Genomic DNA, 14647 nt, shown 5'->3' on the forward strand with positions numbered 1-14647 from the left:
GATTCATGTAGTTGCCTTTATTAACTTGTGGAGTTAGTTAAAAAGCTGGTTAAAACAGTAAGTCCATATCAGGTCAATATAAAATGCTTATATAGGGATTTCATTGCTCTTATAAATCTGAGTAGTTAAAAAATAAACACAGATGCTTGTTTGTGCCATCCTGAGCCATACTGCAGGGTAGTATTTCTGCCTGTAGACGTTTCTAAAGTTAAGTGTTGCCTGGAGCACTGCAGGATTTGCAAGTGTTCTTCTTTATCACCCATTTAGGAAATATTTCAGAATTTCCACCAGGCTTGTATTCAAAAGCAGTAGCGGTTGGTTTTCAATTGATGTAGCTACACTTGCTGTGGAGCTTAAAGTTGTGCATTTGTTCTTTTTTTCTGTCATGTTGCATCAGCTTTGACGTAATTACAACTCTTTTTTCTATGTAATCATGGTGCATTTTAGGTTTACAGTTCTGTTCTTTGGCGGTTTCGTATTTACTAATTGCTTGCTAACTTGTTCTTCACTGCTCAGTTATTTGGCACAGAAACCATTCTGAATAAGTTCAATTTAATACAAAATAATCCTTCTACATAATCATTCTTCTACAAAATAATGCTTGGCTAAACAAAACTCATATTTTTGCCTTTAATCTTATTCTGAAAATCTCATGCAAGTTTTTTTTTTCCCCAGCTGAGATCAAGCATCTTTATATTGTTTAAAAAATATTCACCAGCTGCAGTGCATCTGCATGCATCTAAATCTCAATTTTGCACAACTCTCCATGCCAAAACATGAAAATAACAGGTTGGCACACGTATAGCCTAAGAACACGTGGAAATGGAACAGTTCCATAATCCAAAATTAACCCCCAGTCCTGCAGGCACTTAAGCACATGGTTAATTTTAAGTGTTTGGCTAGTCCTTTTGATTTCTCTGGGCTGAGCACATGCTCGAGTGGGTTTACAGGAGCAATCTCAAAGTGCAGAGAAGACTGCAATATTGTTTTGTTTTTCCTAAGTAGTAAAAATGTTTGTGCTTTATTTACTAGCATAATTTACATACATTTCTAAGTACAGGAATCGTCAAGCTGTTTGTGCTTTGGCTAAGTGTAAACTGCCGTAAATTGCAAATCAAGATAAAATACGGTTTATTTAGTGAAAAATTCTTAGAAGTATGAAGGGAACCTCAGTTTGTGAAATATCCCCACCACAACCAGAATTACAAAGAGGACAATTTGTCATAAAAAATCAGAAATTCTGAAAGACCCAAAGTGGGTGACAAATTTCTTCTTTCTTATGACTTCTGCAGCACCAGTGTAGTGACGATCAATTAATTTCCTTCACTAAATATTTTCAGGCACATCTCTAGTGTAATTTTATTTTAACTCAGATGTAAATCAGAACTAATTTTAAGGAGTGTACCCTTTTCCTTCTCTCTCACACTGTGCAGATATGGATATCTAACCTGCGTAGGCTGTGGTGAACATAGTGGCTCTGTGTTACAGCAAGGTCATTTAACAGGCAGGAATGGCACTTTATTGATTCTGCCTTTATCAAGTGCCTGTTTTTTATTTTACATATAACTCGTTAGCAGCCCACTCCTAAACTGCTCGGGAGGCTTTGGCTGTTTGGGACTCAGACTGTAATCACAGTAATTAGCGCTGAATTTTCAAATCCTGGTCTCAGTCTTGACCTTGCATCATTTAGCCAACGCACACACAGCTGGACCTGTGGTGGGAGCTGCAAGAGCTCAGTGGTGTGGATGCTCCCTGTATCCTGGTGTGGGCACTGGCACGGAAGGAAAAGAGGGGACTGGGGAAGAAAAGACGGGAAAAGCACGTTCAGTGAAAAAAGAAATTCTGTCCAAACATTTTTATCCATTTTGGTGTATGTGTACATAGAGACGTGGGTGTGTGCGAAAACGTTGGGGCAGGATTAGTAGAAAGGGAGGTACCCGACGGTGAGCCAGAGGGGAGAGTTGGAAGAGGCAAGATGACATAAAGAATCTCCTCAAAGTTCAACTTGTCTACAGAGGCCACCATCATGGGTCTGACTCTATAAAAGTGCAGCCATTACAGACTTGAGGGGTTTATATATTCACTTCCTACGACAGAATTTGGCATGGGCTGCTCCAGGACAGCTTGTTGATGGCATGTGCCTGATCCTCCTTCTGAACTGGAAGATGCTTGACCCCAGAAGCCATGGTTTTCCTTTGTGTTACACAGCCCTGAGCACACTTGGTGCACATTGGTTTGTACATGACAGTGATAAACCAAAACAAATCATACATTGATGTCATGCATCCCAAGTAATCTCTTCTTACTTCGCAATGCACATCTTAAAAAAGGCTGATTTTAAATGTAGTCCTTTCTAAACCTCTGGATATAGTATTGAATCTTCATCTTTATTGTGGGATGGTTTTGTTATTTAAAATGTGTTGAAATTTTCTGTCACAGATGCTAGCTACAATTCTGTAAAAAATATGTAATGCGAAAGCTATACTATAGCTAAACAAATTTTACAGCGCTCTAGATTTAAAAAATGCAACGTAGAAATAACATTAGTTAAATACATGAAAGCACTTAACATTTACTTATAGAAATTAAAACTTCAAAATGGTTTATATTTAGTGTTTATGTTTATTTATATGTATTTATATAAATATGTATATTTAGGAAAACAGGGAAATTAATTGTTATCTTAACTACACCTTCCTTTGGTTAATGTGGAAAAAGCAAATGTGTCACAGATACACAATGCTTTTGCATTGCCCCGCAGTGATGTGGGTTTGATTGAGCAGCAGCAGTAAGCATCCCAAGGAGCTAGAAACTTTGCTAATGGTAAAAGCAAAGCAAGGCGCAGCTCAGCTCGGGAATACTTTATGGGCATGACGAGTTATGCAGAGTTATCCATGCCGTAAGGAAGAGAGTGAACACTTGACTGTATGTCACGAATGTTAAAGCTCCCCAAGACAGGACACCAATTAACCTTGGATGATAGCAAACACACACACACACAGGCTGCCCGAGAGAGGCAGCCTGTTGCCATTAGTAGGAAGCAGCAGTCCTTGTCACCCTGAGCCATTATTTAAATCTTTAAAAATTCCCTTATTAAGTCGAAGGACCATAGCACTCTCCGCTTCCTCACAAACAAACTATTTTTGCTGCTGTAAAAATATGAGACATGAAAATATGAGAAGCCAGTGGTCCTTTTATTTTTATCGTCGCTGTGTAATTTGGCTATTTTGAACTGAGCAAAAAAAACCCAAAAAGCCCTGATCTTCAGTCAAATCAGTTCAAGGCATGGTGGAGCTTGGAATGAACCAAAACAACAGGGTCAAATGTATTTGAAAGAACATGGTGGGGTAAATAAGAGTTGGGGTTTGGGTTTTTTTTTCGTTTAGTGCTGGTGGGAGGAGAAAGTTTGGTTAACTATTTAACCTATGATAGCCTTTTGTCATTTTATGGCTTAGGGCTCTGTGGTTTTAAGCCCTTGTCAGTAAGTTCCTGATCTGTATTCGATCTTTTCCTTGGAAAGGCTCTGGTGTCCAGTTACATGACTCACATTGATTTACTGGAGATAGGAAAAAATTATAAATAGCAGCCAAAGATACATATTTTTCCTAGAATGACTTGCCAGCAACTTTGCATTAGGTACTCAGTTTCCATTTAAATCCTAAACTGCTTTCTTCTGCTCACACTTCTGTGTCATGATTTTTTTTATCAGCGGGGCTCTCCTTCCCCATTTGGTTCGCTTCTCAGTTTTTTGGCTATAATGTGATGTGTCCTATCAGTTGGAGCAAGCGCTTGCTAAAGGTCACTTGGAAGCCCCTTTTTTCATTCCTCCCCGCTACAGTTCTTCCAGCAGGCAACCACTCTCAGGGGAGCGACCCCCTCCAATCTGTCCCTTTTGATATCCAAAGCTGGTTGTTACGGGGGCTAAATTTCTTAATTCGCTGAGTTTTTGTGAGCACTTCTTCAGCCCACTGCGCTCGGTCCTTGCGGCTGGGTGCAGTGCAGACCGCCTGTCTCCCTAAGGATGCTGTGAAAGTGTTAGAGTTTATTCTCTCACCTTCTTCTAACTTGAAGGATGGGGACCAATTTTATACCTGTATATCTTCCATCAGCTTCAGGGGAATTAATCTCCGCGTTACATCGTTGTGAGATCGTATCAGCCTCATTGGGGGAGTTAAAAATCAGACAAAGCCTCTTCCAGGGCGTTTTGACTGGGAAAGCAAGCTGCTTGTCAAGAGATCTCAAACCACGAGAACTGGTGGCTTCTGCCTGCCCTGGTGAAGGGTTAGGTTTGGGGGGGTTTCTTAATTAGTTTTTGGAGGGTCAAGGAAATGACCGTAGTGTGTCTGGAACAAAGGAAGAAATAAAAATGTAAAGCAGAGCGTTTGATATGTTGATAACCCCCAGTTTTAATTTTAGCATAATTGGATCAGGGTTAGTGGCAGTTGTTAGGTAAAGTACCTTCCCGAAGTTCTGGCTTTATTCAAAAGTAAATATCATAGCTCTTCTCTTTTAACCTAAGTCTTTTTCTTTTTTTTGCCCCCCCCCAAAGAAGAACTGCTCGGTTTACCTCGGATTCATTTCGACTAGGGAAGCGCTAAGGTTTCGGGGACCTGTATTTTGATGGTAAAGCTTGTGACATGAGCTTTTGTTTTCCATGCGAGGAAACGTTAGCATTTTTTCACATGTTAACTTTTTAACAATTGCGGGCAATTTCTTTTCCTTGAAAACTGCCTCCTTTTCTTTTTCCTCCCCTTTTCTCTCTTCTTGATATTTTTATTTCCCTTTTATATGGAGACTTGTAGATTTTGTCACTTCAAACGTTCTCTGTTCCTCCTCTTTTCTTTCACTTTACAATACACACTAGGAGATTTTTTTTTTTTTTGCATATTCCTCCCCTTTCTCTGTGAGATATTGTAGTTGACCAAATTTAAAACACTACAGTATTTAGCATCCCCGCAGTGCCATTTTAAGTATTTGGACCTGGAAAATGCCCCAAGCAATAACTACCTGAATTGCTTTTAATTACACAATATAGCTGCATCATTTTACTTCAGATTCTTTTTGATTGATGCTGTAAGGCAATTGTAACCATGGATGATGGGATTAAGTGCCTCTTGAAGTGACTTTAGCTTCTTGTGGGAACAAAGGGAAAGAAGAGAACACTTAGTCCCTTTTTGAGTGAACAGCCTTTTTTCACTTGCTGTATAAAGAAATACAATTAACAAACATTATCCCCAGAGGTGAATTGAAATGTACATGCGGACAATAACCGCTCTTGACTGCAATTAGACATATATGATCCGAGGTATTTTGGCCATTCATTAGTGCTAATTGTTTGAGAAACAAGCCCACTGAACAAACGATTAAAATGTTAGTGCCATAACCAGGATTATTAGCATGTGTGATAAAATGCATGCGCCACAGCTGTACCAATAAAACTCTCTGGCGAGTCGCTTTGATTCGACAAATACTCAGCTCGGCTGCGAGCCCTTCGTATTTGCACAGGGCCTGCTGATGTTTATAACAAACAACTTATATCTTCTTTTCTTAATTAGAAAGAATTACTATGCAAATTGCGGGGCTTTGCAATCTCGTAGAAGTTTCCTTTGTCTTTGGTGAATTATTTGAGCGCGGTTGTGAGCTACTTCCTAGTAAATTTGACATAGGAAAGCCATTATATTTACTCTGGGGGCTTTTTGGACATATTGGAGAAATAATTTGTAGGTTTTGCTGCACTAGCTGGGTCGTGTTCAGTGGGATCTTAGGTCTTGGGTCACTTCTGTCCTTCTGCCGCAGCACCGCAGATATCCAGGATCGTGGTTGGTATGCAGTTATGTGCATACAGGTCAGAAATACACATTGTGGAAAATAATCCCTTTTTTTAGTGGTTTTATTCAAATGCCTAAACATGTTCCTTGGAAACACTTTGCCAAGACTGTGCCAAAGATTGTAGAAGGAGAGCCTTGGCCTATCGAGCAATGGATATTTTCCTATGCGTTAGGCAGATCACAGTGTAGCATCTCTTCCAGGGATGATTTGATCTAGCAAATAAACAGGGAACAGAGGCGCAGGTTGAAGTGCTGATCCTGAAAATCACTTGGGGGAATATTTTACTTTGTGAGCTATATGTTGTTGGTTCCAATGAGACTGCACAGGTGTGTGCAGTTAAGTAAATGTGCGAGCGTGAGCAACGTTGGAATGTGAAAATTCGGTTTACAACAGTGAGATGTGTATCATTTGAGGTAATTTCACTGGTTTGCAGTCACACTGTATGGCTGCCATTGCAAAGTGAAATGTCTCTTAGTAATCCAAAAGGTTTTGTTTTCTCCTTCCCAAGGGTGAACTATTTGCTCTTGGGGGAAATGGTTCTCAGAGGATGACGAGTAACTTTAACCTGCCAGCTACTTTTAAATATCTGATGAAGACTTTAGTAGAGTGTTATGTTTGCTGAAGAAATGTAGTTTCATTTCCAAGACCCAGGAGCATTCAGCATACTGATAGATGCTATGAATGAATATACGCTGCTGTAAAACAATTTAATGCACATTACCCAATAGCCTAGTCCTTGTTTTAACTTACAGCGCATAAAGGAAGAAACATTGTCTTAGCAAATTCACTTGGCTTATGTCCATGTGTTTAGTTTAAAGCATAGCCAAGCTTAGTTTGAATCATTAAAATACTTGCACTCAGGGAACATATGTAAGATTTTCTTCCTCTTTATGGCACGGGGTTAACAATATATTTGAGATTGCAGTGCTGTGTGGGGTTTTTTGTCCTAAAAAAGTAACTGCTTGGGATGTTTTTATTCTATCAAAATAACTGAAGTTGAGATAATCAGGATAGTGTTTCCTACCAGACTAGCTAACTGCTCATATGTATAGCACACTAGGCCTTGCCACTGTTTTAAAAAGGTCTATAGGCAAATGGATTTCTTAATAAATCCACTTCTTCCTCTACATTTCATATTATTGTAGAACATAAAATATGACTACACAAGGAAAATGCACAGTGAGAACAGGAGGTGATTTTTTCAGAATATATGTCAAAATAATAGCATATGAAAACATTTATTGCAGTCACACCTAAGCATACCTGTTGAAAACTCTTATTTTACACATATGTTTCTCAAGCTCTTTGTTTTGAAAGGCGAAGGATGCTGTGTTGGTCCACTGACACCAGTTCCTCCTGTATGGTTTTTTTTTCTAGCCATTCTTGAAAAACTTACTTCTTTGACTTGCTAAAATGGTCCATAAGACTAATAATTTGACAAATTGACAGTATATTGTTATAATAACTTGTGTCCTAAGAAACCTGCGGTTTGAGTCCATGGGGCTACAAAGTTGGTTAGCTGAAGAGGAGATACCAATAGTCACCAGGTGATAGTATTTCTAATATGAGCCTGTTAGGTAAAGGTATTTTAATGGATTAAATCTACTGCTTCTTCAGAGTCAGCTGGGGAAGTTACTCCGCTCCTCCATCTGAACAAAAGGTCATAGACCTCAATGGTGACACCTGACTAAATCTGGTCTGCAGGTAACAGTGGTTTTACCTGCACGATACTACATGCCGTTGTGTATGGTATGCAGAGGAGAGCTGCCTTCATGAGGCTTGCAGCAACGAGAGGGAAAGCGGCTGGTCAAACAGCCCTTGGTTCAGAGACAGCCCAGAAGAAATCCTGGGCAACCTGTGTAACAGGAGATACACCTCCTCTCAGCATGCTCTGAGATTATGGTGTTAGCTACAAGTTTGGGGAGGGTTGGAGGCTGATGAGAGGCAGTCATTAAGGGTGCTTCAGGGGCTGTTTGGCTCTAGGCTGGAGTTAACTATTAATGGGCTGAGCTCTTTGGCTCCTTTGTGCCTTTGGGAACTACAGGGTTGAAGCCATCACAGAAAGAGAATAGAAACTAATCACTTTTGTCCCCTCATATATGTTTAGTGAAGGACTGCGGACTTCTTTACTGACCTCTGTGTCACACTGAAAAGACACCCTCCTCTTCCCATTTGAGAGAAACCACTCTTCCACCTCCTCCTTACTCTCCCAAGATGTACTACTGCAAGAAAATGGGATTAAGTGGATTTAACTAGCAGCCACTTGAGTTGCCACAAGTTGTGTTACCATCCCCACTTCAACATGAGGCAGGGGACATGAAGTGGTTTGTGGGAGAGGGGAAAAGAGGGTACTTAGGAGAGACTCAGTGGATCTCAGCTGCATGTCTCTAGAAGTTGTCAGGACCTCCACCACCTAGGTCTTGACGCTGTTGCAGGTAGAGATGAGATTTATGAACAAGGGTAGCACTAGCACTTGTATTAAAATAATGCATTGTTTATGTTTAACAGCAAAGCTGCCCTGTTTCTTAGGCTGAATTAAGCATTACCAGGCATATCAGAAAGAAGAGATGGGCAGCAGGTTTTTGTGGGCTCGTAAAGTAGGTCCACCCAGGACACTCAGAGACCCGGCAGAGGAGGTGGTGGAATAGTTCGCCTTTTCAACTTAATTTACTGAGATAAAATGTGATAAAAGCTTTCTTCATATTTTTAACCCAAACCTATACTCAGCTTGTAGGGTGCTCACTCTAGGGGAAGAGGGCTTTTCAACAGGGTTAGCTTGGAGAGGCAAGTATTGTAGTGGTCTGTCAGCAACACATCACATTGGCTCTGATTTAGATTGACTGAACTAATTTCTAAACATTTAAGGGGGTTAGTCATCTTCACTTTGAAGAAAACCCACATGCACCTGTAGCCGTGTGTCATCCAAGTGTAGCAACTTGGGAAGCATTATTAAGACTGGCATAGGAAAATGCATGGGTCCCTGACATGATGCGATAATGACATGTTCAGTGTGGTGCTAGAAAAGCTTTGCATTATTCAAAGTGCTGAATAACATACATGATAATGCATAATGGTGTTATATGGTAGGATTATTTTGTGGCATAATTGACTTGTGCTCTGACTATGAAGGCAAATTCTATTATTTTGTCCTTAGTTTTGATGTAGCAGAATAGGCCTGGGGGATACAGCGTGAAATGGGGAGGAACAGGAGCAGGCAAGGGATTTTTTTGGAAGGCCATGGAACACAGAGGCACCCTCTGCAATTTATGCTCTGTGCTTGTAATTACGGAGCAAAGCAAGCTCCCTACTGCTCTTGGGGGCAGCCTCCCGCGGCAGCCCCACTGCCTCCAAGTACACCAACCGAGCTCATGCCTGGGGTGGGTTAGCTGGTCCCTCGCTGGGAAACACTGGCACAGCCACAAACCTGACGCCTACAGGCCATACGGATGCCACCCACTCAAGCCATGTGGCACCACAGGCTCACACCTGCACTGAAATGTGGTGCAGAAAGCATTTATAAATTTTAAAAGGCACTGCAGCCGACAATATGCTGATGATGCTGGTGGGTTTATGAGCTCTGTTGATGGAAGGCTGTGTTGTGGATCTGAAGGTCTGAAGGCTTCTGAGAGGACATGCTGGGATTGATGGTGTTCCACATTACATGGGGTTTGCGTTCCTGTTTTCCTCATTTCCCTCTCCATCTATTTTGCTTATTTAAAATTTGCATGCAAATACATTTGTTGATATAACACTAAGGTTGTAAAATCCATGTCGCAAAACCATGTTTGTTTTAACCAACACCCCTGCTTCATTCACAGCATGCTACCCAGCTCCTGGGGCAAACGTGGCCGATAGCAGCCCTCCTCCCTAAAGCAGTCCTGATCCGTTCCCAGTACAGCCTCCAGCCTATGGAGGCATCCTACAACAGAGGAAAAACGAACCACCACCCTTCTGTATTTAATACTTACCATAGCGTACAGAACAGGGAGAGTAATTAAGGCTGCACAGATAACCTCAGCCCTGCCAGTCCTTCAGTTCTCAGTGTTTAAGTTTGCAACTTATGTTGAATTAGTGGTTTTGGAGCTTTATACTGTAATTAACTATAATACTGATATCTCCCTACCTTGGATCTTCCTAAGAAAAAAAAAATACAAATAACCCCAAATCAGCCACTGTCTAGGTAGGAATGTTTCCCTTTTAAAATATAGCCAAGTATTCTTTACAGAATTTTCAGCCAAGAGTCTAATTCCAACAATATCCTTTACAGGGTGGATTCTCCTCTGCCAGCTGGTGTTCCTAAGCTTAGTTATCACTTTGCATCATCTCACAAGTATGTTCCCAGGCGAGCTGTGCTGTATGTACCTGCAGATGATGAAAAGAAGATACGAAAAATCCCATCACTAAATGTAGATTGTGCAGTGCTGGACTGTGAAGATGGCGTGGCTCTGAACAGAAAGGTAATTAAAAATTATCTGTGTGATACAATCAGCGCTAAAGAGAACGTGTGGAAAACCTTACCTTTGCCTTGGGGAAGTAACAACCAGAGAGACAAAGATAAATCTTAAGATAGACAAAGTAATGTAAAACTGATAGACTGTGTGAAGGCATTGGGAAAATCTGCTTACCCAGAATTGAAAGAAATCCTGTGTGAGTAAGCGGGGAGGGATTTTTGAAGGAATACCGAGCTGGGCATAAGCTCTCATCACAGAAGAGTAGGAGATACTGTTGTTATTGCTGTATATTTCTTATAGAAGAGAAGGAAACAGACTGTGAGAAGAGAAGCAGGAAAGGAAGTTAATTCAGAATCACCAGGTGGGATGGTTTGTTGTTGAAACGAAAGCATCTTCAGGGGTGAGCAAAACAGTGTGGGTTTGAGCTTTGGGGTGTTTAGAAAGATTTATTTACTGAGCTTTTTGGAAGAAGTGCTGTTAGGGGTGTTTCTGAAGGAAGGAGAAGTTAGAACCTGAGTGCACCAGGGTTTGGAGGGTGGTTTAGATTGAAGGAGCTGCAAGAAAGCAGGCATGGACAGCAGCTTGGGAAAGAAATGTAGATGTGTTAAGTACCAGTGCCAAGTTTTTCTTTATATTGAAGTGTGAAAGAAGAGAGAATGATCCAACATGCATTCAGTTTTGCTTGCAAGCAATTTTTTAAATATCTGAAAATAACCATTTAAAAATGTTTCACGTCTTAAATGTATATGAGAAACTGGTGTAAATGTTTCCTAGTGAAGGTAACTGAACAGGAACATAAGTTTGCCATCACATAATTTTCATATTTGTCAGTTCTCCTGTCCATTTTACAGTGTTTCAATTTACAGCAAACACTGTTTAGGTTTTGAGTATGAATGTCTTGTCCAGGAATTTATGAAAATAGACTTGAAAATTTTCCTGTGTCATCTCAAAAATGTGGATGAAATTCTATACTTTTCTATTTCTTGAGAGTTAATGCTTTCCAGAAGGACCCCTTTTAATAGTGTTCTCTTTAACCTTCAGGTCTTTACAGGTATGTTGGAAAGAAAAAAGTTTACAAAGCATTAGTTCGCTATTTAGTTGCACTGTTTTAGTTCTGAAAAGTGAAAATAGCATGGCTGAATGTTCATGTGTACTGCTGAAGACAGTTGGAAAACATTTTCCAGTTGCTAAAATTCTATGTGGAAGACTAAGATCATATCTGCTGTCACAGTGAATTGGTATTGACTAGGTCATATTTGGGAGGCTGCTGCTGTAAGATGACACAAGATGCAATTGTGTAATAAACTAGTATTTTTAGGAACAGCCTATTATATCAAGCAATAAATAGGAGAAGCATCTGTCTGTAATAGAGGATGACAGAAAAACAAAATTTTATGATCAAGGTGACAAAGTTGATAGTAGTAATTTCTAGAGGGTGGTAAAATTCCAGCTCTGTTGAAGTGAAGGGGATTTATGCCACTAGGTATAAGATTTCAAAGAAATTAGGGGGAAAATCTGTAATAGGAACTTGAGATGACAGGTGAGCCCCTGACTGAGCTTACATGCAAAAAGGAAGCAGGCAGGAGGTAGAAGCAGGGACAGGCGGCCAAGGAGCAACGCAGAAGTGTTGTCCAGGCACGTAGGGACAGAATGAGGAAGGTCAAAGCTTGGCTGCAGTCAAAACTGGTGAGGGATGAGCAGGAGAAGAACGACTACTATGAGTGCAGCAGCAGCAAAAATGAGAAGGAAAACCAGGGCAAGTGTGGACCCACAGCTCTATGAAGCCTCAGGCTTTACTGTTGGAGTCTGCTCTCAGGCCTCTTAGGTCATTGTTTGCTTCTGTTGTAGAAGCAAAACTTAGGGGATGGAAGGAGTAGCCATAGTAGGGCAGGATGGAGTTAGGGTCTATTTAAATACGCTGGCCCATGGGACCAGAGAGGACACGCTGGAGGCCACTAAGCAAGCTGACTAGTGTCATCCTGAAGCTGCTGTCTGTCATCATTGAAAGGTGATGGTGGCTGCGAGACATTCCTGGTGCCTAGAGAAAGGCAGATGTCACAGCCATCATCAGAAAGGGTAAGAGTGAGGAACTGTGGGCCCATCAACCTCACACTAGTCTCACCGAAAGTGATGGTGCTAGTTTTCATGGAAGGTATTTCAAGGACCTAAGGACCTAGCCAAAATGGACTGATCAGGAGTAAATCACACCTGACATACCTGATCACCTTCTCTGAACAAATTAATGTCCTCGAGTATGAGAGCTGAACAGATGTTGGCCACCTTCATGTCAGCAAGGTTTTTGACATGGTCTGTCATAGTATCCTGGTCATCAGCTTGAGAAAAAATTGACTGGATTGCAGTTGATATGCTGGAGGGCACAGCTGCTCTTCTGATGGGGGTTTACTGTTGGAGGAACAACCTGACAGAAAGGTAATGAAGTCCAACAAAAGCAAGCTCCCAGCACTGGGCTGGGATAACCAGACTGCTGGAGTAAAAGGCTGGGGAGCAAGTGCCTTGGGTCAGCTCTGCCAAAAAGGCCCTGGGTGCTGTTTTACAACAAGCTGAAGGGGGTCAGCAGAGCACCCTTGCAGCAAAGGTGGCTGCCCACCTCTGGGGCTGTGCTGGCACCGGTGCAGCCAGCTGGTCCAGGGAAGGGGTCCATTCCCTCTGCTGGGCTTTTGAAGGTCTTCTGAGGGGGCTGTGCCCAGCTGTGGTCCCCAGACAAGAGAGAGACTGAGCAAGAGGAAGGAGCCCAGGAAGGGCCACCAAGGTGTTCATGGCACAGGAGGGGAGGCTGAGGAGCTGGGTTTGTTCATCCTGGGGGAGTGACTGCTGAGCTGGGCCTCAATGGAGGGTTTGCTGAGTGCGGGGAGCTGGATGGGTGGCAGAACCAGGCTCTTCTCAGAGGAGCTGAGCCACCAGGAAAGAGCAACGACCACAAGCTGCGTGAGGGGAAATGCTGACTGGAGACACAGGAAAAAAAACTTCCCATGAGGTGGTCAGACACTGCAAGAGATTGTCCAGAGCTGTGGTGCATCCTCCCTCCGTGGGGTTATTCAAGCCTTGGCTGGGTGAAGCCATGAGCAACCTGGCTGGTGTAGAGCAGCAGTTAGCCCTGTTTTGAGGAGGCAGATGGACAAGGTCATCTCCTGAGGCCCCTTCCAACCTGAATTAGGCTCTGTGATTGCATGATCTAGTAGCAAAGCATAATTCAAAATGATCGGAAGATTGAATTTCATTTTTAGATCTGCCACAGATACTCAGGAAGACTTTGAGTCTTAGGTTCTGTGAATGTGAAGCTGAAATTACTATTGCTCTCACAGCTTAATTTATTAATATTTCTATGGTGTTTGGAGACTTTATGTGAAAGATCTGTGAAGAATATGTGCTGAAGTACAGTGTTCTGTGGCCCTTTGCAAATGGGTTATTTGAAACTGAGAAAAAAAAACCACTGGGAACACTGCAACACTGTATCTGTCCTTTAATCATTATTCTTCACACAAATGTTACTTATGAATTTGACTATTTATTGCCATGTTTTATATCACTAAAAATGCTACTTACAAATTTTCTTGAAACTGCTGCCAAAATGTTGGGTTTGGGGAAAATCAGGACCTGGTTCAGTGCCTTGGGCCAAACTTACCTGTCTACAGAAGGCCTTCGCTTGCATCAAGTCCAAACAGCAAGTTTGAACCACATCTTAACAAGTCTATTTTAACAAGGTGCTGTATGGTTTGTATTAGGATTAAGTTAGATTTGGAGAGATCAAGAATTTAGAATGTTGGCAGCTGTTTCGTTGCTCTTTTAGAGAGAAACGAGGAAGATGATCTTCCTGTAACCAAAGCTGATAACATTTGCAAAACTGTATCTGGTTTCAGTAGCTGCTCTTGAAGCAGCAGTTGTAAATTAAAAATCTTTAACTGTTTTCTCTCACAGATAGTTTGGAAGATTTCCTCCCCTGTGCCTGCCCCTCACACTTATGTTTTGTATTGGCTCACAGGGAGCACCAGAAGAGGGGAGCCCGTACCCATACCCATACCCATACCCATACCCATAACCGTACCCTAATCTCCATACCATTTTGGTGCCTGTTTTTCTTACCTTCAAGAGCTCCAACACTGGTCTTGATTTCAGGTATCATCTGTTGACTTCTTCCTGTTTTCAATCTTGTTTTCTAGTGGATATTTTGACTAAATCACAAAAAAAAACACCAAACTTGCAGCAAGAAGTTCACAAGGAGAAAATTTCTCAGCAAATTTTGTGAGTGGAACCAGTGGGAAGAAGTGGCTAAAAAGCAAAGTTATCGTGTGTGGAATACTAAGCCTGTAGGTAGGGTGAGAGCTGATCCTGGTGTGAGTGGAACACAT

General features: G+C 41.6%; 1 protein-coding gene across 6 annotated transcripts in view; it reads left to right on the forward strand.

The window, feature by feature from the left end:
- Positions 1 to 14647, forward strand: part of CLYBL (citramalyl-CoA lyase) — a 172599-nt gene that overhangs the window by 77838 nt on the left and 80114 nt on the right. For all 6 annotated transcript variants that reach the window (XM_075090089.1, XM_075090073.1, XM_075090110.1 and 3 more), the window contains exon 2: positions 10097 to 10286. In XM_075090089.1, the coding sequence (XP_074946190.1) occupies positions 10097 to 10286 (190 nt within the window). The remainder of the gene's footprint in view (positions 1 to 10096; positions 10287 to 14647) is intronic.

The sequence above is a fragment of the Phalacrocorax aristotelis genome, chromosome 1 (assembly GCF_949628215.1).
Source record: "Phalacrocorax aristotelis chromosome 1, bGulAri2.1, whole genome shotgun sequence".
NCBI lineage: Eukaryota > Metazoa > Chordata > Aves > Suliformes > Phalacrocoracidae > Phalacrocorax > Phalacrocorax aristotelis.